The following is a 25,593-nucleotide window of genomic DNA, read 5'->3' as shown; positions in this document are numbered from 1 at the left end:
TGTTGTGCCCGCTCCCGCGCGCTCGCTCACAACTCCCACCCCCCATCCAGCCGCCGCCGACCGCGCCACCCGGCGACCGTTCCGGCGCTTCCCCGGCCTATCCCCGCCCAGCGGCGGCTTCTCCGCCCCCCCTCTAGTCCCGCCGCCCCTCGCGCGCGTCCGTCCTCCGACGAACAGCGCCCGCGCGCTCGCTGCCGCTCGGCGCCCGCAAGGTGTTCGACAAAACGCCTAGAAGGTATGTATTGCTCAAAAGCCATGAATTTCGTGCATGTTGATTGTAGTTTTCATAGCATAGTTATTGAACATTGTAGATGAGTTCGTCATATGATTCTTCCAAAGAAGAATTTGATATGGAAGAGGAGGAGGATCTTGCAATGATCCTAGCTATGCATATCAATAAAAAACTGAAGCACGGTGGTTCGGTTATGGGTCGGCAGAAAATTTGGAGGGATAGGATCGATGCCCACAACAGATTGATCAGGCATTATTTTGCGGAGAATCCCACATACCCCGAGTCGTATTTTCGTCGCCGGTTTAGGATGAGCACCGAGTTGTTCAAGCGCATTGCAGAGAAACTAGCAAGCCATGACCGTTTTTTTCAGCAAAGGAGGAATGCCGCCGGAAAGCTCGGGCATAGCACTTTTCAGAAGGTGACAGCCGCTTTGCGTATGTTGGCATACGGTATACCGGCTGATCTAGTTGATGATCACTTGGCTATGGGTGAGAGCCAAGCCATCATGTGTGTCAAGCGCTTCGCAGTCGGAATTGTGCAAGTGTTTGGCGAGGAGTATTTGAGATCTCCCAATGCTGAAGACGCCACAAGGCTATTGGCGATGAACAAAGCTCGTGGCTTTCCTAGCATGCTTGGCTCAATAGATTGCATGCATTGGAGTTGGAAGAATTGTCCAAAGGCATGGCATGGGCAATTCCACGGCCAAAAAAAGGGTTCCACTATAATCCTTGAAGCGGTGGCCGATCAAGAGACTTGGATTTGGCATGCATTCTTTGGAATGCCTGGATCTTTGAATGACATCAATGTTGTCAACCGGTCACCACTGATGAATAAGATTGCAAATGGTGAGTTGCCACCGGTGCAGTTTGTAGCAAATGGTCGTACATACAACTATGGCTATTATCTAGCGGATGGCATCTATCCAAAGTGGCAAACCTTTGTCAAGCCGTTGAAAAAGTCAGAAGGTAAGAAAAATCTTGATTTCCACAATGCTCAGGCGGCGGCTAGAAAAGATGTGGAGAGAGCTTTTGGGATTTTGCAAGCCCAATTTGCTATTGTGAGAGGACCGGCTAGATTTTGGGATCAGAAAATGCTTTGGTACATCATGCACGCTTGTGTGATCGTGCATAACATGATCATCGAGATGAGCGTGGCCAAGATGTAGACTATTCTCAGTATGAGCTCTTGGGACATCCCGTGCGAGTGCGACGGAGGGCTGAAAGGGTGGCCCGTTTTGTTGCCTCCTATCATGCCATTCGACGTCCCGCAGCGCATAATGATCTTCAGAAGGATCTCATTGAGGAGTGGTGGGCATGGAATGGACGACAAAGAGCATCATGATTTGTGCGTTCGATATTGTATTGTTGAACTATTTTGTGTATTTATTGCACTATTTGTTGTATTGAACGATAAACTGTTTGTTTGAGTTGTAATAACGAAATTGAACTATTTATTTTGATTTATTTTTGTTTGTGTTTGATCCTTTTGCTTTTGTTTTGGAATGCATATGTTGTTTGTGCGAGAGTCGCGCGCGCTGCTGCAGCGACGCGCGTCCTGCTTTTTAGCGCGGCTGCTGGAGCCAGCGCTGCGCGCCGCCAAATCAGGCGATGGGCGCGCGGCAAAGCAGTTTTTTGCGCGCGGCGCGTTCGGCGCCTGTTGGAGATGCTCTTAAATCAGCGGGGTTGCAGATGCTAAATAACCGAGGGAATTGGGTACACATGTCCCCCGATCATTCAAGGAATCTTTCCGACTGGAGCCACGTCCCCCGATCTGATTTGAATTACCCAACCACGCATGCGCTAGAACAGGAGCTAAGCAGAGCAGGACGCACGCGGAGCCGCGTCGACCGTCAAGTGTGAAGTGGCGAACTGCAGCCGCGCCCCTACATTACACTCCACTACTGTACACAGCATGGCTGGCAGGTCAGGTCAGGTAGGTGCGCCGCATCGCATCGCAACGTATCGTATCGTATCGTATGAATGATTGGATCGCGGATGACTCACTGCCACCACCTCACATGCCATTGCCACTGCCTACTTAACACAAGAGTTTCAAGAGCCATTCCATTCCACTCTCTCCTCGCCGCCTGCCGCCGCCGGCCAGCACCACCGGCAGCGTCAGCATGGGTTCCGACTTCAAGGCCATCCCGCTCGTCGGTACGTACGCACGCACGCTACCAGTCAATCAACCAGCCCGTGAATCAACCGGTAATTGCTCATCTACACTCCGCATGCATTGTTCAGACATCAGCGCGCTCGTGGAGAAGGTCGACGATCCGGGCATGGCCGGCGACGGGGACCTGCTGGACGTCGTCCGCGAGCTCGACCGCGCCTGCAAGGACGCCGGCTTCTTCTACGTGGTAACCTGAGCCTTGACTAAAACCCACTGTCGTGAGGGCGTAACAATGTGCACTTGTCAACGCTAGCTAACCAAATTGGAATGCCGTGCCCTGTGTTTTGATTTTCGGTTTGAGCTTTTTTTCGCCCTAGACCGAGATGGCCGAATTTCGGTCATTTTCAAAAATTTCGGCTGAAATTTGACCAAATTTTGACTGCAATTTGACTTAAATTTGACCAAAATTTGCCAAATTTGAGCAATTTCGGTCTAAATATACTTTTCATCCCAGGCCGAAATGGCCGAAATTCGGCCGAAAATCAAAACACAGGCCGTACCTGCGTTTGTGTGTGTGCGTTGTTACTGACAGAAAGGCCACGGGATAGCGGAGCCGTTGATGGCAGAAGTGAGGGACGTCACGCGCAGCTTCTTCCAGCTCCCGCTCGAGGAGAAACGCAAGATCAGGCTCACACCTCGGACTGGATACAGGTGTGTGGGTGCTTAAGGATTTCCAACTTGTCTTGTTTCCTTTATGGTTTGGTGGGTGCTGAAGTGAACTTCTGTAAAACGGCTTGTGGTCAGAGGGTACCAGAGAGTGGGCGAGAACATCACCAACGGCAAGCTTGATAAGCATGAAGCGATCGATGTAAGTTCAGCTACCCCACACCATGTTGGAGTCTTCTTTTTTTTTTCCACGGAAATGTATAGGGATATTATTCCACAGTCGCAGAGTTACAATCTTTAGCGACTAGCAAGCGGTCAACCTCGGGTCAGGTTTCGTGAGGTCGACCTCTACCAGACCCATGCCCCAATACTAATCGGGTCGATTGTCCACCCATGACCCTATCAATGGGTTTTATTCCACAAAAATGTATAGGGATTTTATTCCACGGTCTCAGAGTTACAATCTTTAGCGACTAGCAAGCGCTGCTATCCTCACTACGTTCAAAATTCGCTAAGTAGTGTGCAATGTGCAAGAGGGTGCTTGGATCCAAAGGACTTATTTTAGTCCGACTAAAAATAGTCTCTTTAAGAGGCTAAAGTTCTAAGCACCCCTGATTAAAGAGGGGCTAAAACTAGTCTTGAGACCAAAATTTTTTAGTCAGGGGTACCCCTACTAAAATGTGGATTAGTCCTCTCTCTCCTCATTTAACTCCTCTCTTTTAACACAGGCAAGTTCTGGATTGAAGGGTTTGGAGGATAATAAATGCTCATTAACTTGATTTTAGTCTCTTTAGTATTTGAGAAAAAGGGTTTCCCCCCGTTTTGTATTACAAAGCAAACATCCGATACAACCAACGATAGGTGCTGGGGCGGAAGCAACACAACCACGCCCAAAAGAAAATAAACAAATGCCGATAACGGCGGATCGACAAAGACGACGGACCCTCGCGACCGCTGCTTCCACCGGAAATCGTCCCCCAAGCTCCGAGACTCTTTAGTATTTGGATCCAAGCATGGATGAGGCTAGCAAGTTTTAGTCCCACTACTTTTAGCCATGGGACTAAAACGTATCCAAGCATCCTCTTACTCCCCATGTTTGAGTCTTCGTTCTTGTCATGCTTGTTCAGTTAAGTTATTCAGACTTATCAACTGATAAACTATCACAACAAACAACACATGGCAGTGCTACGCGCATATCGAACCGGGCAAGTATGGAGATCTCGGCAAGCATTTGGAAGGAGATAATTTGTGGTATGTTTCCCAATCCCATCTCTATAAGATGTATTTTCATGTGAAACAACATGTTTTCACTGAAATTATATGGTAAAAGTATCATTTCGGAGATGGAAGCGTGTCCTAAACGCCTACATTTGTATGGATCGGAGGAAGTAGTAGTTTTGTCGCTCATCTCTACCTTCACTTCGTTCCTTCCTTCGCTCGAGGCGATCGCTCCTCTCCTTCCGGTGTCCGTCCCGATCGCTAGCCAAAGGTTTCGGGAGTATGACCAGGAGGGCTGCAGCCGCCCCAACTAGGCCGTCGACAGTCGCGAGCTGCCCAGATCCGATCATGGCAGGCCGGGGGATGTCAGCGTGGGCTGATTCCTTCCCAGATCCAATCATGGATGTGAGGCATGCCTTCCCCCTGACCCTGTCAAGGGTTGGCCGGGTCACCGTTGCGGGCCAGTCTACGCTCAGATCCGGCAAGGGGTCGTGCCAGAAGCGCCGTGACTGCCTCGCTGTGTGGGTCTTGCGGTGGCCATTCAGGCTTATGGCGGCGGCCTCGATGCGGATTGCGGATTGTGGCAGTCACCAAAAGATCTTTGTGAGAGTTTCTTCATACAGATCCGGTGGTTGACTTGGGAGATGAGATGCAAACTATTGATGATGGCTTGACGCAGAGGAATGGTTGTGCAACGGCAGCGGCACATGTCACCGCTGGGATTGCGGAAAAGTGGTGGCGACAACACAAGCAAGATTGATGGTGGTGCTACTTGAGCACCTGGTCTCGAGCTTCCGGGTGAAAGCCTAAGGTCTGACCCGAGTTGGTTATACCCGGCAATGATGATGTTTTTACATCGCTACCTTGTTGAAGGCATTGTTTGGATATGCTCGGACTGGTTTTTCGGGGTGAAAATTTAGATTCTGCCTTAGGTGGTTGGATCCGGTAACGGCGATGGTTGAGCGTCGCTTCCTTCTTGAAGGCGTTGCTGAAGGAAATATGCCCTAGAGGCAATAATAAAGTTATTATTTATTTCCTTATATCATGATAAATGTTTATTATTCATGCTAGAATTGTATTAACCGGAAACATAATACATGTGTGAATACATAGACAAACAGAGTGTCACTAGTATGCCTCTACTTGACTAGCTCGTTGATCAAAGATGGTTATGTTTCCTAGCCATTGACATGAGTTGTCATTTGATTAACGGGATCACATCATTAGGAGAATGATGTGATTGACTTGACCCATTCCGTTAGCTTAGCACACGATCGTTTAGTATGTTGCTAATGCTTTCTTCATGACTTATACATGTTCCTATGACTATGAGATTATGCAACTCCCGTTTACCGGAGGAACACTTTGTGTGCTACCAAACGTCACAACGTAACTGGGTGATTATAAAGGTGCTCTACAGGTGTCTCTGAAGGTACTTGTTGGGTTGGCGTATTTCGAGATTAGGATTTGTCACTCCGATTGTCGGAGAGGTATCTCTGGGCCCACTTGGTAATGCACGACACTTAAAGCCTTGCAAGCATAGCAACTAATGAGTTAGTTGTGGGATGATGTATTACGGAACGAGTAAAGAGACTTGCCGGTAACGAGATTGAACTATGTATTGAGATACCGATGTCGAATCTCGGGCAAGTAACATACCGATGACAAAGGGAACAACGTATGTTGTTATGCGGTTTGACCGATAAAGATCTTCGTAGAATATGTGGGAGCCAATGAGCATCCAGGTTCCGCTATTGGTTATTGACCGGAGACGTGTCTCGGTCATGTCTACATAGTTCTCGAACCCGTAGGGTCCGCACGCTTAAAGTTAGATGACGGTTATATTATGAGTTTATGTGTTTTGATGTACCGAAGGAGTTCAGAGTCCCGGATGAGATCAGGGACTTGACGAGGAGTCTCGAAATCGTCGAGACATAAAGATCAATATATTGGACGACTATATTCGGACATCAGAAAGGTTCCGGTTGATTCGGGTATTTTTCGGAGTACTGGAGAGTTACAGGAATTCGTATTGGGCCTTAATGGGCCATATGGGAAAGGAGAGAAAGGCCCCAAAGGGTGGCCGCACCCCTCCCCATGGACTAGTCCGAATTGGACTAGGGAGGGGGGGGCGCCCCCTTCCTTCTCCTACTCCAACAAGGAAAGGAGGAGTCCTACTCCCGGTGGGAGTAGGACTCCCCCCTTGGCGCGCCCTCCTCCTAGGCCGGCCGCCTCCCCCCTTGCTCCTTTATATACGGGGGCAGGGGGCACCCCAAAGACAACAATTTATCTCTTGATCTCTTAGCCGTGTGCGGTGCCCCCCTCCACCATAATCCACCTCGATAATATCGTAGCGGTGCTTAGGCGAAGCCCTGCGTCGGTAGAACATCATCATCGTCACCACGCCGGCGTGCTGACGGAACTCTCCCTCAAAGCTTGGCTGGATCGGAGTTCGAGGGACGTCATCGAGCTGAACGTGTGCTGAACTCGGAGGTGCCGTACGTTCGGTACTTGGATCGGTCGGATCGTGAAGACGTACGACTACATCAACCGCGTTGTGCTAACGCTTCCGCTTTCGGTCTACGAGGGTACGTGGACAACACTCTCCCCTCTTGTTGCTATGCATCACCATGATCTTGCGTGTGCGTAGAATGTTTTTGAAATTACTACGTTCCCCAACAGTGGCATCCGAGCCTGGTTTTATGCGTAGATGTCATATGCACGAGTAGAACACAAGTGAGTTGTGGGCGATATAAGTCATACTGTTTACCAACATGTCATATTTTGGTTCGGCGGTATTGTTGGATGAAGCGGCCTGGACCGACATTACGCGTACGCTTACGCGCGACTGGTTCTACCGACGTGCTTTGCACATAGGTGGCTGGCGGGTGTCAGTTTCTCCAACTTTAGTTGAACCGAGTGTGGCTACGCCCGGTCCTTACGAAGGTTAAAACAACACCAACTTGACAAACTATCGTTGTGGTTTTGATGCGTAGGTAAGAACGGTTCTTGCTAAGCCCGTAGCAGCTACGTAAAACTTGCAACAACAAAGTAGAGGACGTCTAACATGTTTTTGCAGGGCATGTTGTGATGTGATATGGTCAAAGCATGATGCTAAATTTATTGTATGAGATGATCATGTTTTGTAACCGAGTTATCGGCAACTGGCAGGAGCCATATGGTTGTCGCTTTATTGTATGCAATGCAATCGCCCTGTAATGCTTTACTTTATCACTAAGCGGTAGCGATAGTCGTAGAAGCATAAGATTGGCGAGACGACAACGATGCTACGATGGAGATCAGGTGTCGCGCCGGTGACGATGGTGATCATGACGGTGCTTCGGAGATGGAGATCACAAGCACAAGATGATGATGGCCATATCATATCACTTATATTGATTGCATGTGATGTTTATCTTTTATGCATCTTATCTTGCTTTGATTGACGGTAGCATTATAAAATGATCCCTCACTAAATTATCAAAGTATAAGTGTTCTCCCTGAGTATGCACCGTTGCGAAAGTTCTTCGTGCTGAGACACCACGTGATGATCGGGTGTGATAGGCTCTACGTTCAAATACAACGGGTGCAAAACAGTTGCACACGCGGAATACTCAGGTTAAGCTTGACGAGCCTAGCATATAATAGATATGGCCTCGGAACACGGAGACCGAAAGGTCGAGCGTAAATCATATAGTAGATATGATCAACATAATGATGTTCACCGTTGAAACTACTCCATCTCACGTGATGATCGGACATGGTTTAGTTGATATGGATCACGTGATCACTTAGAGGATTAGAGGGATGTCTATCTAAGTGGGAGTTCTTAAGTAATATGATTAATTGAACTTGAATTTATCATGAACTTAGTACCTGATAGTATCTTGCTTGTCTATGTTGATTGTAGATAGATGGCCCGTGTTGTTGTTCCGTTGAATTTTAATGCGTTCCTTGAGAAAGCAAAGTTGAAAGATGATGGTAGAAATTACACGGACTGGGTCCGTAACTTGAGGATTATCCTCATTGCTGCACAGAAGAATTACGTCCTAGAAGCACCGCTGGGTGCCAGGCCTGCTGCTGATGCAACTGACGACGTTAAGAACGTCTGGCAGAGCAAAGCCGATGACTACTCGATAGTTCAATGTGCCATGCTTTGCGGCTTAGAACCGGGACTTCAACGGCGTTTTGAACATCATGGAGCATATGAGATGTTCCAGGAGTTCAAGTTAATATTTCAAAAGAATGCCCGGATTGAGAGATATGAAGTCTCCAATAAGTTCTACAACTGCAAGATGGAGGAGAATAGTTCTGACAGTGAGCATATACTCAAAATGTCTGGGTTTAATAATCACATGATTCAACTGGGAGTTAATCTTCCGGATGATAGCGTCATTGACAGAATTCTCCAATCACTGCCACCAAGCTACAAGAGCTTCATGATGAACTATAACATGCAAGGGATGGATAAGACAATTCCCGAGCTCTTCGCAATGCTAAAGGCTGCGGAGGTAGAAATCAAAAAGGAGCATCAAGTGTTGATGGTCAATAAGACCACCAGTTTCAAGAAAAAGGGCAAAGGGAAGAAGGGGAACTTCAAGAAGAACAGCAAGCAAGTTGCTGCTCAGGAGAAGAAACCCAAGTCTGGACCTAAGCCTGAGACTGGGTGCTTCTACTGCAAGCAGACTGGTCACTGGAAGCGGAACTGCCCCAAGTATTTGGCGGATAAGAAGGATGGCAAGGTGAACAAAGGTATATGTGATATACATGTTATTGATGTGTACCTTACTAATGCTCGCAGTAGCACCTGGGTATTTGATACTGGTTCTGCTGCTAATATTTGCAACTCGAAACAGGGGCTACGGATTAAGCGAAGATTGGCTAAGGACGAGGTGACGATGCGCGTGGTAAATGGTTCCAAAGTCGATGTGATTGCGATCGGCACGCTACCTCTACATCTACCTTTGGGATTAGTTTTAGACCTAAATAATTGTTATTTGGTGCCAGCGTTAAGCATGAACATTATATTTGGATCTTGTTTGATGCGAGACGGTTATTCATTTAAATCAGAGAATAATTGTTGTTCTATTTATATGAGTAATATCTTTTATGGTCATGCACCCTTGAAGAGTGGTCTATTTTTGTTGAATCTCGATAGTAGTGATACACATATTCATAATATTGAAGCCAAAAGATGCAGAGTTGATAATGATAGTGCAACTTATTTGTGGCACTGCCGTTTAGGTCATATCGGTGTAAAGCGCATGAAGAAACTCCATACTGATGGAGTTTTGGAACCACTTGATTATGAATCACTTGGTACTTGCGAACCGTGCCTCATGGGCAAGATGACTAAAACGCCATTCTCCGGAACTATGGAGAGAGCAACAGATTTGTTGGAAATCATACATACAGATGTATGTGGTCCGATGAATATTGAGGCTCGTGGCGGATATCGTTATCTTCTCACCTTCACAGATGATTTGAGCAGATATGGGTATATCTACTTAATGAAACATAAGTCTGAAACATTTGAAAAGTTCAAAGAATTTCAGAGTGAAGTTGAAAATCATCGTAACTAGAAAATAAAGTTTCTACGATCTGATCGTGGAGGAGAATATTTGAGTTATGAGTTTGGTCTTCATTTGAAACAATGCGGAATAGTTTCGCAACTCACGCCACCCGGAACACCACAGCGTAATGGTGTGTCCGAACGTCGTAATCGTACTCTAATAGATATGGTGCGATCTATGATGTCTCTTACTGATTTACCGCTATCGTTTTGGGGTTATGCTTTAGAGACGGCCGCATTCACGTTAAATAGGGCACCATCAAAATCCGTTGACACGACGCCTTATGAACTGTGGTTTGGCAAGAAACCAAAGTTGTCGTTTCTTAAAGTTTGGGGCTGCGATGCTTATGTGAAAAAGCTTCAACATGATAAGCTCGAACCCAAATCAGAAAAATGTGTCTTCATAGGATACCCAAAGGAGACTGTTGGGTACATCTTCTATCACAGATCCGAAGGCAAAACTTTTGTTGCTAAATTTGGAATTTTTCTGGAGAAGGAGTTTCTCTCGAAAGAAGTGAGTGGGAGGAAAGTAGAACTTGATGAGGTAACTGTACCTGCTCCCTTATTGGAAAGTAGTTCATCGCAGAAACCAGTTTCTGCGACACCTACACCAATTAGTGAGGAAGTTAATGATGATGATCATGAAACTTCAGATCAAGTTATTACTGAACCTCGTAGGTAAACCAGAGTAAGACCCGCACCAGAGTGGTACGGCAATCCTGTTCTGGAAGTTATGTTACTGGACCATGACGAACCTACGAACTATGAAGAAGCGATGGTGAGCCCAGATTCCGCGAAATGGCTTGAGGCCATGAAATCTGAGATGGGATCCATGTATGAGAACAAAGTGTGGACTTTGGTTGACTTGCCCGATGATCGGCAAGCAATTGAGAATAAATGGATCTTCAAGAAGAAGACTGACGCTGACGGTAATGTTACTGTCTATAAAGCTCGACTTGTTGCAAAAGGTTTTCGACAAGTTCAAGGGATTGACTATGATGAGACCTTCTCACCCGTAGCGATGCTTAAGTCTGTCCGAATCATGTTAGCAATTGCTGCATTTTATGATTATGAAATTTGGCAAATGGATGTCAAAACTGCATTCCTGAATGGATTTCTGGAAGAACAGTTGTATATGATGCAACCGGAAGGTTTTGTTGATCCAAAGGGAGCTAACAAAGTGTGCAAGCTCCAGCGATCCATTTATGGACTGGTGCAAGCCTCTCGGAGTTGGAATAAACGCTTTGATAGTGTGATCAAAGCATTTGGTTTTGTACAGACTTTTGGAGAAGCCTGTATTTACAAGAAAGTGAGTGGGAGCTCTGTAGCATTTCTGATATTATATGTGGATGACATATTGTTGATTGGAAATGATATAGAATTTCTGGATAGCATAAAGGGATACTTGAATAAGAGTTTTTCAATGAAAGACCTCGGTGAAGCTGCATATATATTGGGCATCAAGATCTATAGAGATAGATCAAGACGCTTAATTGGACTTTCACAAAGCACATACCTTGACAAAGTTTTGAAGAAGTTCAAAAATGGATCAAGCAAAGAAAGGGTTCTTGCCTGTGTTACAAGGTGTGAAATTGAGTAAGACTCAATGCCCGACCACTGCAGAAGATAGAGAGAAGATGAAAGATGTTCCCTATGCTTCAGCCATAGGCTCTATCATGTATGCAATGCTGTGTACCAGACCTGATGTGTGCCTTGCTATAAGTCTAGCAGGGAGGTACCAAAGTAATCCAGGAGTGGATCACTGGACAGCGGTCAAGAACATCCTGAAATACCTGAAAAGGACTAAGGATATGTTTCTCGTTTATGGAGGTGACAAAGAGCTCATCGTAAATGGTTACGTTGATGCAAGCTTTGACACTGATCCGGACGATTCTAAATCGCAAACCGGATACGTGTTTACATTGAACGATGGAGCTGTCAGTTGGTGCAGTTCTAAACAAAGCGTCGTGGCGGGATCTACGTGTGAGGCAGAATACATAGCTGCTTCGGAAGCAGCAAATGAAGGAGTCTGGATGAAGGAGTTCATATCCGATCTAGGTGTCATACCTAGTGCATCGGGTCCAATGAAAATCTTTTGTGACAATACTGGTGCAATTGCCTTGGCGAAGGAATCCAGATTTCACAAGAGAACTAAGCACATCAAGAGACGCTTCAAATCCATCCGGGATTTAGTCCAGGTGGGAGACATAGAAATTTCAAAGATACATACGGATCTGAATGTTGCAGACCCATTGACTAAGCCTCTTCCACGAGCAAAACATGATCAGCACCAATGCTCCATGGGTGTTAGAATCATTACTGTGTAATCTAGATTATTGACTCTAGTGCAAGTGGGAGACTGAAGGAAATATGCCCTAGAGGCAATAATAAAGTTATTATTTATTTCCTTATATCATGATAAATGTTTATTATTCATGCTAGAATTGTATTAACCGGAATCATAATACATGTGTGAATACATAGACAAACAGAGTGTCACTAGTATGCCTCTACTTGACTAGCTCGTTGATCAAAGATGGTTATGTTTCCTAGCCATTGACATGAGTTGTCATTTGATTAACGGGATCACATCATTAGGAGAATGATGTGATTGACTTGACCCATTCCGTTAGCTTAGCACACGATCGTTTAGTATGTTGCTAATGCTTTCTTCATGACTTATACATGTTCCTATGACTATGAGATTATGCAACTCCCATTTACCGGAGGAACACTTTGTGTGCTACCAAACGTCACAACATAACTGGGTGATTATAAAGGTGCTCTACAGGTGTCTCCGAAGATACTTGTTGGGTTGGCGTATTTCGAGATTAGGATTTGTCACTCCGATTGTCGGAGAGGTATCTCTGGGCCCACTTGGTAATGCACATCACTTAAAGCCTTGCAAGCATAGCAACTAATGAGTTAGTTGTGGGATGATGTATTATGGAATGAGTAAAGAGACTTGCCGGTAACGAGATTGAACTAGGTATTGAGATACCGACGATCGAATCTCGGGCAAGTAACATACCGATGACAAAGGGAACAACGTATGTTGTTATGCGGTTTGACCGATAAAGATCTTCGTAGAATATGTGGGAGTTAATATGAGCATCCAGGTTCCGCTATTGGTTATCGACCGGAAACGTGTCTCGGTCATGTCTACATAGTTCTCGAACCCGTAGGGTCCGCACGCTTAAAGTTAGATGACGGTTATATTATGAGTTTATGTGTTTTGATGTACCGAAGGAGTTCGGAGTCCCGGATGAGATCAGGGACTTGACAAGGAGTCTCGAAATGGCCGAGACGTAAAGATCAATATATTGGACGACTATATTCGGACATGGGAAAGGTTCCGAGTGATTCGGGTATTTTTCGGAGTACCGGAGAATTACGGGAATTCGTATTGGGCCTTAATGGGCCATACGGGAAAGGAGAGAAAGGCCCCAAAGGGTGGCCGCACCCCTCCCCATGGACTAGTCTGAAATGGACTAGGGAGAGGTGGCGCCCCCTTCCTTCCTTCTCCTTCTCGCTTCCCTTCCCCTACTCCAACAAGGAAAGGAGGAGTCCTACTCCCGGTGGGAGTTGGACTCCCCCCTTGGCGCGCCCTCCTCCTAGGCCGGCCACCTCCCCCCTTGCTCCTTTATATACGGGGGCAGGGGGGCACCCCAAAGACAACAATTGATCTCTTGATCTCTTAGCCGTGTGCGGTACCCCCTCCACCATAATCCACCTCGATAATATCGTAGCGGTGCTTAGGCGAAGCCCTGCGTCGGTAGAACATCATCATCGTCATCACGCCGTCGTGCTGACGGAACTCTCCCTCAAAGCTCGGCTGGATCGGAGTTCGAGGGACGTCATCGAGCTGAACGTGTGCTGAACTCGGAGGTGCCGTACGTTCGGTACTTGGATCGGTCGGATCGTGAAGACGTACGACTACATCAACCGCGTTGTGCTAACGCTTCCGCTTTCGGTCTACGAGGGTACGTGGACAACACTTTCCCCTCTCGTTGCTATGCATCACCATGATCTCGCTTGTGCGTAGAATTTTTTTGAAATTACTACGTTCCCCAACAGTTGCCGTCGAAGAACCTCGTCGTCAGTGTGGTGTCATGATATGATTGGTGTGAATATGGTCATTACTGTAGTTTGCCCATTGTAGATCTGATCGCCTTTGGGCTTTTTTTCTCGCCTATGCATAGCTTTGGTCTTGTATGACTTTGCGTGCGTAGATGTTGGCTGTGTGCATCTTAGCTATGCAGAGGCCGGGTGTGTACTCATTATGTTTGTATCTTCTTGATGCTCTATTTTGAGTCAATAAAATCCACCCTTTATCGAAAAAATCTAGTACAATTATATGGATCCGAGTACTTGCATTTAATGAATTGATTGTTTTCCTATTCCATGCTGGCCCGATTGTCCATCAAATTTTAAAGTACTCTTAGATAACTATGCCAGGCTTCTTCGAGGTTACCACTCAGCTCATTCTTTTTTGGCAAATTTTAACATGCTCCCTCTTACCCTCTTATTTTACACGTGAGGTAAGAACGTAAAGAGTTAATCTGCCCACTGATTAATGCAATCAATGGCTCAGATTTATTATATACTCTTACCTCTCGTGTGAAAAGAGGGACTAAGAGGGAGCATGTTAAAACTGCTCTTCTTTTTTTGATTGGTCAAAGTGGGTGATGGGGAGCAATTCCCCACTCAGCTCCATGTTATCTACTCCATTTGCTCTTTTGTGACTGGTCATTACTAGTGATGCTCATCATGCCATTTTTTCCTTTGCAGATCTTTAAAGGAAGATCATGCGAGGTATAGCCTTGGCACTAGGTGCGCCGTCGAATGCTTTCGAAGGTGGAACGGCGGGAGATCCTTTCTGGTATCTCAGGCTGATTGGGTATCCAGCCCCAGCTAGTATTCCACAGGAGCAACACACTGATACTGGATGGTAAGCAAAAATAAATAAATAAACCATTGATGTTTTCTGGTATGTTCTGCACAAATTCTGCTCACTTGGGTTGATACATCTCACTCTGCTTTTCTTCTCTGTTCATGCATTATGTGGCTAATTCAGTGGAGCTCACACGGATTACGGTTAGTTGGACTAGTATACTTTGCTTACTTCTTTGGAAAATCATATACTTTCTGCATTTTTGTTGCCTCCCAACATCAGTGGAGGGTCTTGCAGTTTATATAAGAAATATTAGAAATCATTCACGCCATTTTGTTAAACTATAGGCCTTTTGACACTGGTTAACCAAGATGATGACATTTGTGCTCTTGAGGTACTTGTCTCTTCATTTACACACCACTGTCATATACATCTTGCATTATCTTTGGTTTGTTCCCTCTGCATGCTCTATCATCAAGAGAAAAAACAAGCTTAAAAAATTCTTTGCTATATATTATGGTCAGGTCAGAAACCTGTCTGGCGAGTGGATACAGGCGAAGCCAGTCCCTGGAACCTTTGTCTGCAACATTGGTGACATGCTAGAGGTTAGTCTGCTTCAAAACATGAAACATGCTTGATCCTACTCCAACTTCTGTGTAGGAAAAAATGCTCAATGCTGACTATCGTACTGATATGGTTTTAGGTTTGGTCTAATGGAATATATCAGCCCACACTCCATAGATTTTTCAACAACTCTCTTCATTACCGTGTATCTGTTGCCTTCTTCTATGAGGTATCTATGCATCAACAAAAGAAAAATAAAGTTTTGTGAGGTTAGCAAAACCAACCATTTCCATGCATGCTGCCCACGGTACTCAAATTCTTTCTTATGTCGCACATATACAGTCGAACTTCAATGTTGTGGTTGAGCCTGCGGAGCTATGCCGGGAGAAAACGGGCGGCGTTGCCAAGTACGACAAGGTGGTATACGGGGAGCATCTGGTCAAGAAAGTTGTGAACAACTTCGTGTTGTAAGGTCTGGCGTACGGCTTACAAACCATGATTTTGATGTGCCTTGTTGTTGTTACGCCACGCGCGTCCCGTCCGGCGTGCTTTGTTCTCGTTATGATTATTATCTTACCAGGATTTCGATGCGCTTATCATATAGAGAGACCGGGAGTTACAACTATTTGCGGTTGTATCACTTTGATGCGGTGCAATAAATCAATGAAATGTTTCTGTCTGTTTGTATGGAGTCAATTGCAAGAAACTATCACATTTGTGGCTAGGTTTGCAGAAAACCACCAAGTCGCTAATCCGTTGCAAAAAACACCGCAATTTCTCTAATCCTATTGCAAAAAGCACTGATCGGGTGATTTGGTCCGTTTGACCGCTTTCTGACAAGTGGGACCGAATTTACCGAAAAAGGGTTTCCCCCGCTTTGTATTCCAAAGCAACCAACACCGAGTACAGATAATACTGTGGCGAGCAGCACAACACACCAAGAGAAAAAGAAGAAGAAACAAATGCCAACCACGGCAGCTTGGCAAAGCGCGGATGACCCGCCACCGCGACGCTTGTCGTGGATCTAAGACTGACAGTAGAATGGGGGGTAGGTATGTAGAGGCAAGATCCTAGCTATGGCAAAGTTGTACACACGAGTTTTACGAGTCCAGGCCCTTCTCAGAAGAAGTAACAGCCCTACGTCTCGGAGCCCAGAGGCGGTCGACTAGATTATGCGTGTGTGTGTTACAGGGGGTCCGAACCCTTGTGCTAGTGAAGGGGGGTGGCTTATATAGAGTGCGCCAGGATCCCAGCCAGCCCACGTTACAAGGAGTTCAATGTATATAAAGAGAGAGCGTTACATGTAACGTCCGTAATAAAGTGCTATAAATGATCATTAAGTCTATGAGTAAACGCCCGACCGTTGCTGTGCAGAGTGAATTTAGATTTTCTGTATGTCGAGTGGTTTCTGGTACGGTCGAGTGACAGTGATTCTTCTGAGTGGAATGTTTTTGGTCGAGTGGATGATGGTACCCTTCGAATGCTTCTGACTTTAGGGTGATGTCCTTGGGGAGGGTGTCTAGGTCAGGCCTGTAACCCTACCCTAGGTACATAGCTTCATCATTAGCCCCCGAATGGTTCAGGGTTTGAGTGGAGAAGGAGTTGAAAATATTTCCGATTCAATTTTCGTGCTTCGGAAGTGTCTTGTTGGGATCGACGAATCAACATGGTGACATCAACTTCTTTTTCAGTCGCCTTGATCCATTCTTGATTTTGTCGAGTGAACTTTTACTGAAAGGGTTCGAGCGTTGATATGGAGAAAATCTTCCGTCTGACAGGTTGCTCTGTTGTCTGCGGATCTCGCGGGATTCGAATTTTGGGAAGCGCACGGGGCGGAGGAGGCCGCAGTAATCGGGTTGGATTAGGCAGGGCCGCCTCGATTTTCGTGCCACCTTTTTCGCCACGTATCGCGCGCGCGACTGCTGCGGGATTTGATAAGATCGCCCGGGTCCACAGGTCAGTCACTCGGAAGTAACCTCATATAAGGCGTCGGACTGGGGTTTTTGAACAGTGCGTTCCCATTCTTCCTCTTCCTTCTCCATTTTCTCCATCGCATCCGCTCCTGCCCTAGCGCCGCCGCTCTGTTCGAGCTCCATCCGTCGCGATGGGGAAGGAGAAGACGGTGGCTTTGGAGCGCATGAAGAAGGCGACAACGAAGGCGAAGGGGAAGAAGTCCAGCCGGGGCGGATCTTCGTCGAGGTCCGGTCTGTCGCGCGGCTGGATCCAGGGCCACTGGATCTGGTCGACGATTCGTCAGGACGACATCGACGATCTGGCCGAGGAAGGATTGATCCCCCACGGATCCGCGCGGCTCCCGGAGGATGAGACTGAGCCCCGACCGCAGGAGGGTGAGTGCGTCCTCCTCGCCACTCATGTCGACCGTGGGTTTTCTTTGCCTCCTCATCCTTTTTTCCAAGCTTTCTTGAACTTTTTTGGGGCACAACTCCACCACTTTTCCCCCAACACCATCGTCTATCTTGCCGCTTTCGTGTCTATGTGCGAGAATTTCTTGGGTTGTCGACCACATTGGGGCCTCTTCAAGCACATTTTCACGTGTTGCTCCCAGTCGGTCAAAAAAGCTAATCCGAGTGATGAGAGGACAAAAGTGATCTAGATGTGTGGGGGTCTTGGGATTCAGATGAGGGGTAAGAGCTCTTTCCCAGCCATAATCCTTCCCGAATCGGTCCGAGGGTGGCAGTCGACCTGGTTTTACTGCAAAGACCAGCCGACTCCAGGCCAGTCGACTGGACTTCCCCCCTTTTCCATGGCTCGAGTAGAGAAGCCCTCCGCCTTGAAAGTGACCCCGGGGAGAAAGCGGAGGTGAAGGTGCTGGTTGAACGAGTGGTCCAGCTCATCCGTGATGGCGTGACCGGCATGGATCTGTTGGAAGTCTTCCTCAGACGCCGCATTCAGCTGCTTCAAGCCCGTGACCATCCGATGTGGATGTATTCGGGCATTGACGATTCCACTCGGATCCATCCAGAAGACGTCGACGAGGATATGGTGGAGAAGTGGTTGAGGGGTATCACTGGCAACAAAGATAACCCCAGGGGGGCCAGGAGAGTCCCTCCACTCGACAACTCGTACGAAACAGACAAGGTCCAATTCTGAATTGCCGAGTGTTATCTTGATTCATCATGTAACTGCTTGTAATCAACTGACTTACTTTTGTCTTGCTTGTTGTCTTCTAGGCCCTTACTGAGATGTATTCGATGCCCAACGGAGAGCAGGAGCAGGACCCTGAGGGGGAGGCGAGCGGAGGCGAGAGCGGCGAGTGGCATTCTAATGGTGAAGAGGACGAGGATAGCGACGACCCGAGTGATGAAGAAGAGGTCGACTCTCCTCCTCGTAGGGAAAGGCGATCCAAGCTCACTCACGATCTAGCAAGCGTCCGCGGCAAAGCGACCGCGCAAACCGGGCAGTCATCAAAGCGTCCTCGGACGTCTTCTCCGGCGCCGACTGAAAAGGCACCGAAGCAACCGAGAGTTGCGCCATCAAAACCGCCGAAAGCCTTGCCCAAGATCAAAGTGGCCATTCCCATTGCTTCCGGGTATTAGTTGGACTTGATTTCCTGGTTTAGTATGAATTTGGACTTGGGTCGACTCATTTCAACAGACTTGACCGACTGAATTCTGGAATTTGCAGTGCTGCTACCTCTGGGACTTCTGCTTACAAGAATGAGGACGAGGAAATGGAGGATGCAGTCACCTCTAATCCGAGTACGATTCTCATAATCTTGTCTTTATTTTCTCGACCGTTTCGTTGGTCGACTGAATTCTGTTGATCGATCTTTTTCGAAGCTCTTCCCAATGTCATTGACCTTCCGGATGACGACGAGGATGTACCGCTGAGACCCAGGAAAAGAGGAAACAGGAAGACGTCAGCCGACAAGGCGCCTCTGTCGACACCAGTGACGGAACCGGTGATCCAGGAAGCCGGCGACACCAATCGGACTGCTGTAACTTTCGCCATACCGCTGACGAGTGCTCAGCCTTCAGCGTCGACTGCCCAGACTCCAGTCGATCCATCTTCACTCTTCGCTGCACATCACGTCCCAGAGGACCAAGCAGGTGCTGCCAAGGAGGCTATTCGCCAAGCGAGCATCATGATGGAGCGGATGAATGTGATCCGAGAGGCCAGCCAAGCTGCTTACGACGCCAGCTCAGCACTTCAGAGCAACGTCCAGGTTAGTTGATCACCGACTAACCCTTCATCTTGCCGCTTGTTCTGTTAGGATATGGTACCTGAAAACTTTTTAGAGGAATCCTTCCATCGGTCTGCATTTTGCATTTGTACACCCACTAGGTGTTTTGACTTGTCACTGAGCAAACTCGTATCTTGAGTCGACTAAGTTGTGTCGATTGGATCTTTGAACTAGTGGGGGCACGCTGAGTGCACCCACTGGGTGTAGTCCCCGAGACCATAGTTGACTGCGGGCAGTCGACTGTGGTCTGAGAAGCTGAATCTTCCACTCGGCCCGGACAGACCACATCGAGTGGAAACTGGACCTTAAGTGCACCCACTGGGTGTAGTCCCCGAGACAGTGGTCAACTACGGGCAGTCGACTACGGTCTGAGAACAACTTGCCTTTTTTTTACACTCAGCCTGGACAGACCATATCGAGTAGAAACTAGACCAGCGGGGGCACGCTAAGTGCACCCACTAGGTGTAGTCCCCGAGACTACTGTTGGATGTTTGATTCGGCAGTAGTCTTAGAATTTGTTGACTTTATCGCTCTATCTTTTCATCTGTCGACTGACTTGTTCTTTGATTGCAGAAATCCTGTGAACTTGGAGCTCGTTTTGCTGATCTGGAGCAGAAGCAGATTCAGCTCAATCTTGATCTGGAGCTAGCCAAGACAAACTTGCAGAAGGCCAAGGACAAAGCTGCTGGTATGAAAAAATCTTGTCGACTGATTCGTTTCTGGAGCCGGCTGTTATTTGCTTTTTTTGATTTGAACGTTATTTCTTTCAGAGACTCTGAACAAGGCTCTGGCTCAAAAGGATCTAGACCTTGCAGCCACGCAAAAAACGGTTGACGAGAAAACTGTACTCGCTGAACATAAGCTAGCTTCAGTCGGCAAACTGGAAGAAGAAAACGCCAAGCTGAAAACTGCCCTTGATGAAGCCAATAAGGAAGCGACTCGCCTGAAGAAGGACAAAAATAAAATGACCGAGAAGATGGAAGGCATTGCTCGCAAGAGGGACGACTTGGAGAACTATCTGGGAGGTCTTGCCAAGAAGCTGTTCATCATGCTTGAAGGTATTTTCATCGGTCCGACTGATTTGTTTCCGTCGACTCGTCATACAACTACTGACTCATCTTTGATTTGTGCGTGCAGAATTTTGCCAGAACTTCGAGGAAGAGACTGGGCGAGTTGAGACAAGCTTGGACCCCATCCTCTCTCCAGTGAAGGATGAAGCTACCATGAACATACTCTGACTGGAATCTCGCGTTGCTGGTGTTGTTGACTATCTTGTCGCGGATCGACACAGCACTCTGGCCAAGGGCGACGCTCCAGAATGACCTCGAGTCTCTGATGACTTGACTTAATGAGGTCTCCGGTCGAGTGCAAGAATGGAAGTCTTCTGCCCGGTGCGGCGCTGATGTGGCTCTGTCCCTAGTTCGTGTCCACTGCAAGGAAGCACGAGAAGAGAAGCTGGCAGCGATCAAGGTTGCCAATACCAAGAGGCATGACTTCCAATCTTTCATGGAGACCTTCATTGTTGCTGCCACTCGGATTGCCGACGGAATCGACTTGGATGAGTTCGTCGAGCCTGCTAGCCCTCCTCCTGCGGAGTGAACAAACTTTTACGCCTCACCTTAAATTTTCCTCGGAATGCCGAGTGATTTTGTAACCGTTAAACTCCTTCGGGCCGGATACCCGAGTACTTTAATCCGTGGTCTGGAACCTTAGGATTTATCTGAACTTGGTTTATCTCTGAAATATGGTAGTGTTTGCTGCTGAGTGGAACTTGTCCTTCACTCGGAATAACTTTTGTTCTTGAGATGCAGCTCTAAGGAAGGGATTCCAGTCGTCCTGCATCTCGTCGACCTTGCGGATAGGGATGGAGCATACGTTATACTTGTGGCGTAGCTCCGAGGAGAAGGTTGCAGTCGACCTGCACCTCGTCGTCCTTGCGGATAGGGATGGAGCGTGCGTTGTACTTGTGACGTAGCTGCAAGGAGAAGGTTACAGTCGACCTGCACCTCGTCGTCCTTGCGGATAGGGATGGAGCGTAAGTTGTACTTGTGACGTAGCTCCGAGGAGAAGGTTGCAGTCGACCTGCACCTCGTCGTCCTTGCGGATAGGGATGTGTTTCAAACTTAGGCGACTACTGGACTGCAGCTAAGCCCCCGAGTGGGAGGATTGCTCACCACTCGGTAGGATTTTTAAAACTTAGGAGAGTACTGGACTGCAGCTAAGCCCCCGAGTGGGAGGGTTGCTCATCACTCGGTAGGATTTTTAAAACTTAGGCGAGTACTGGACTGCAGCTAAGCCCCCGAGTGGGAGGATTGCTCACCACTCGGTAGGATTTTTAAAACTTAGGCGAGTACTGGACTGCAGCTAAGCCCCCGAGTGGGAGGATTGCTCACCACTCGGTAGGATTTTTCAAACTTAGGCGAGTACTGGACTGCAGCTAAGCCCCCGAGTGGGAGGATTGCTCACCACTCGATAGGATTTTTAAAACTTAGGCGAGTACTGGACTGCAGCTAAGCCCCTGAGTGGGAGGATTGCTCACCACTCGGTAGGATTTTTCAAACTTAGGCGAGTACTGGACTGCAGCTAAGCCCCCGAGTGAGAGGCTTGCTCACCACTCGGTAGGATTTTTAAAATTTAGGCGAGTACTGGACTACAGCTAAGCCCCCGAGTGGGAGGATTGCTCACCACTCGGTAGGATTTTTAAAACTTAGGCGAGTACGGGACTGCAGCTAAGCCCCCGAGTGGGAGGATTGCTCACCACTCGATAGGATTTTTAAAACTTAGGCGAGTACTGGACTGCAGCTAAGCCCCGAGTGGGAGGATTGCTCACCACTCGGTAGGATTTTTAAAACTTAGGCGAGTACTGGACTGCAGCTAAGCCCCCGAGTGGGAGGATTGCTCACCACTCGGTAGGATTTTTAAAACTTAGGCGAGTACTGGACTGCAGCTAAGCCCCCGAGTGGGAGGATTGCTCACCACTTGGTAGGATTTTTCAAACTTAGGGGAAATGGATTCGTAGCTAAGCCCCCGAGTGAGAGACTTTCTCACCACTCGGTAGGATTTTTCAAACTTAGGCGAAACGGATTCACAGCTAAGCCCCCGAGTGAGAGGCTTGCTCACCACTCGGTAGGATTTTATAAACTTAGGCGAAACGGATTCGCAGCTAAGCCACCCACTAGGGGATTTCAGACACAAATATAAGCAACGACAATCATTTTAGAAGACTGTAAAACTCTTGTCTTTGATAAACAAACTACAAAGGTATTTCTTATTACATCTCAACAGAATGAGTGCTTAAGTATAAAAGGGGCAGAGCAGCTCCGCATTCCAAGCGCGCGGCTCGTCTTTCTTGTGCTCGACATTGTAGAGGTGGTACGCTCCATTGTGGAGCACTCTGGTGACAATGAAGGGACCTTCCCAGGCAGGAGCAAGCTTGTGTGGTTTCTGTTGATCCACTCGGAGAACCAAGTCTCCCTCTTGAAATGCCCGACCCCTCACGTTTCTGGCATGGAATCGACCCAGGTCTTGCTGATAGATGGTCGACCGGATCAGGGCCATCTCTCTTTCCTCTTCCAGGAGATCAACTGCATCTTGCCGTGCCTGTTCTGCTTCATCTTCTGAGAAAAGCTCGACTCGGGGTGCATTGTGGAGCAAGCACTCGGAAGTACAGCTTCAACTCCATAAACCAAGAAGAATGGAGTTCGGCCAGTCGACCGATTGGGAGTTGTCCTTAGTCCCCACAGCACTGATGGAAGTTCATCGACCCAGGCTCCTGTTGCGTGTTTGAGATCGCGCATCAGTCGGGGTTTCAGCCTTTGAGAATCAATCCGTTTGCTCTTTTAGCTTGTCCATTCGACTGGGGGTGGGCGACTGAAGCATAGTCGACTCGAGTACCTTGGTAAGCACAGAAGGCTCTGAACTCATCAGAATCGAAGTTCGACCCATTGTCAGTGATGATGCTGTGTGGAACACCATATCTGAATGTTAACTCTCTGATTAAGCTGACAGCAGTACTGGCTTCAAGGTTTTTGATAGGCTTGGCTTCAATCCATTTGGTGAACTTGTCGACTTCCACGAGCACGTGAGTGAAGCCGCTCCTACCAGTCCTCAGAGGTCCAACCATATCCAAACCCCAAACAGCAAATGGCCAGACGAGTGGAATGGTCTTCAAGGCTGATGCAGGCTTGGGATACATGTTGGAGTAAAACTGGCAACCTTCACATTTGTCGACTATTTCTTTTACCATCTCATTTACTCGTGGCCAATAAAATCCCGCTCGGTATGCTTTGGCCACAATGGTCCGAGAGGACGCATGGTGACAACAGGTCCCCGAGTGGATGTCATTGAGGATCACTCGACCTTCTTCTGGTGTTATGCATTTCTGGCAGACTCCAGTCACACTTTCTCTGAACAACTGTCCTCTTATCACAGTAAAGGCTTTAGATCGACGGACGATCTGTCGAGCCTCTTCTTCATGCTCTGGGAGTTCCTTTCTGAGAATGTATGAAATGTACGGCACTGTCCAGTCGGGAGTGATGACCAAAACCTCCATGATCAAGTCGACCACGGCTGGGACTTCGACTTCAGTCGGATCAGTGGCACTCTTTGGTTGTGGGGGCTCTTCAGTGAAAGTATCTTCTTGAACTGAAGGCGAATGAATATGTTCCAAGAACACATTACTGGGAATGGCTTCCCTCTTGGAACCTATCTTTGCCAGATTATCGGCAGCTTGATTTTTCAGTCGGGGTATGTGATGGAGCTCCAACCCCTCAAACTTCTTCTCTAACTTCATTACGACATTACAATAGCCAGTCATAGCTGGGCTTCTGACGTCCCACTCCTTCATCACTTGATTGACCACTAAATCTGAGTCACCATAGACCATGAGGCGACGGACACCGAGTGAAATGGCCATACGCAACCCGTACAGAAGTGCTTCATATTCAGCTTCGTTGTTGGAGGAGTCAAAGTGAATCTGGAGAACATAGCTGAGTTTGTCACCTCGGGGGCATACCAATACCACCCCAGCACCAGAACCATTCAACATCTTGGCTCCATCAAAGAACATGGTCCAATGCTCCGAGTGAATCTGAGTCGGAAGTTGCTGTTCGATCCACTCGGCGAGGAAATCTGCTATTGCTTGGGACTTGATAGCTTTCTTTGCCTCAAACTTGATATCCAAGGGAAGGAGTTCAATCGCCCACTTTGCCACTCGACCAGTTGCGTCTCTGTTGTTCAGAATCTCTGATAATGGAGCGTCGCTGACGACTGTAATGGAGTGATCAGAGAAATAGTGTGCAACCTTCTTCGTGATCTTGTAAATCCCATAAACAAGCTTCTGATAATGTGGATATCTTTGCTTTGATGGAGTCAGAACTTCAGAAACATAATATACTGGGCACTGAACTTTATAGGCTTTTCCTTCTTCTTCCCGCTCGACCGTGAGTACTATACTAACAACTTGTCCAGTGGCTGCAATGTAAATCAGTAAAGGCTCTTTGCTGATTGGGGCAACGAGCACCGGCTGGGTGGAAAGCAGGGCTTTGAGCTCTGCAAATGTTGCATCAGCTTCAGGAGTCCACTCAAACTTATCAGACTTCTTCATCAGTCGGTAAAGAGGCAAGGCCTTTTCACCGAGGCGAGAAATGAATCGACTCAAGGCGGCCAAACAACCAGTAAGCTTCTGGACATCGTGCACACGCACAGGGCGTTTCATCCGGAGTATAGCACCAAATTTCTCTGGGTTAGCGTCGATCCCTCGTTCGGAAATGAGGAAACCGAGTAACTTTCCGCCAGGAACTCCGAATGTGCACTTTGATGGATTAAGCTTGATATCATACCTTCTGAGGTTGGCAAAAGTTTCAACAAGGTCAGCCAGCAGGTCGGAACCCTTACGTGACTTGACCACAATGTCATCCATGCACGCTTCCACATTCCGTCTGATTTGAGTGAGCAAACACTTCTAAATCATCCTCATGAATGTGGCTCCGGCGTTCTTCGGGCCGAATGGCATGTTGACATAACAGAAGCATCCGAATGGAGTGATGAAAGCCATTTTTATCTCATCGGGTCCATACATTCGGATCTGATGATACCCGGAATAGGCGTCCAGAAAAGACAATCGCTCACAC

The 25,593-nt window shown here is 47.5% G+C and overlaps 2 protein-coding genes across 16 annotated transcripts; both read left to right on the top strand.

The window, feature by feature from the left end:
• The first annotated feature begins 2,257 nt into the window (after positions 1-2,257).
• On the top strand, positions 2,258-9,403 carry LOC109779383 (homoarginine-6-hydroxylase 2-ODD-233). 15 transcript variants are annotated; one of them, XR_012189667.1, is made up of 8 exons: positions 2,258-2,388; positions 2,476-2,591; positions 2,937-3,055; positions 3,149-3,212; positions 4,194-4,261; positions 6,593-6,816; positions 8,139-8,980; positions 9,085-9,344. XR_012189667.1 is itself a non-coding variant. In XM_073505167.1 (6 exons), the coding sequence occupies exons 1-6, from the start codon at positions 2,355-2,357 to the stop codon at positions 9,122-9,124; spliced, it is 441 nt and encodes a 146-aa protein (XP_073361268.1). In that variant the 5' UTR covers positions 2,258-2,354; the 3' UTR covers positions 9,125-9,374. The 15 variants fall into 15 exon arrangements, 10 of the variants coding, with proteins under 10 accessions (XP_073361268.1, XP_073361265.1, XP_073361266.1 ...); XR_012189666.1 differs by having other exon boundaries at positions 6,664-6,816; positions 9,085-9,343; XR_012189665.1 differs by lacking the exon at positions 4,194-4,261 and having other exon boundaries at positions 9,085-9,347.
• A 4,025-nt stretch (positions 9,404-13,428) lies between these two features.
• LOC109750133 (homoarginine-6-hydroxylase 2-ODD-233-like) lies at positions 13,429-16,016 on the top strand. Its single transcript, XM_040396139.3, has 7 exons — positions 13,429-13,783; positions 14,592-14,751; positions 14,878-14,897; positions 15,042-15,088; positions 15,219-15,299; positions 15,398-15,487; positions 15,601-16,016. The coding sequence occupies exons 2-7, from the start codon at positions 14,609-14,611 to the stop codon at positions 15,727-15,729; spliced, it is 510 nt and encodes a 169-aa protein (XP_040252073.1). The 5' UTR covers positions 13,429-13,783; positions 14,592-14,608; the 3' UTR covers positions 15,730-16,016.
• Positions 16,017-25,593: the final 9,577 nt, after the last annotated feature.

This window comes from Aegilops tauschii, chromosome 7, assembly GCF_002575655.3.
Source record: "Aegilops tauschii subsp. strangulata cultivar AL8/78 chromosome 7, Aet v6.0, whole genome shotgun sequence".
NCBI classification, from domain to species: Eukaryota; Viridiplantae; Streptophyta; class Magnoliopsida; order Poales; family Poaceae; genus Aegilops; species Aegilops tauschii.
This window is presented reverse-complemented; position numbering and strand designations above follow the sequence as displayed.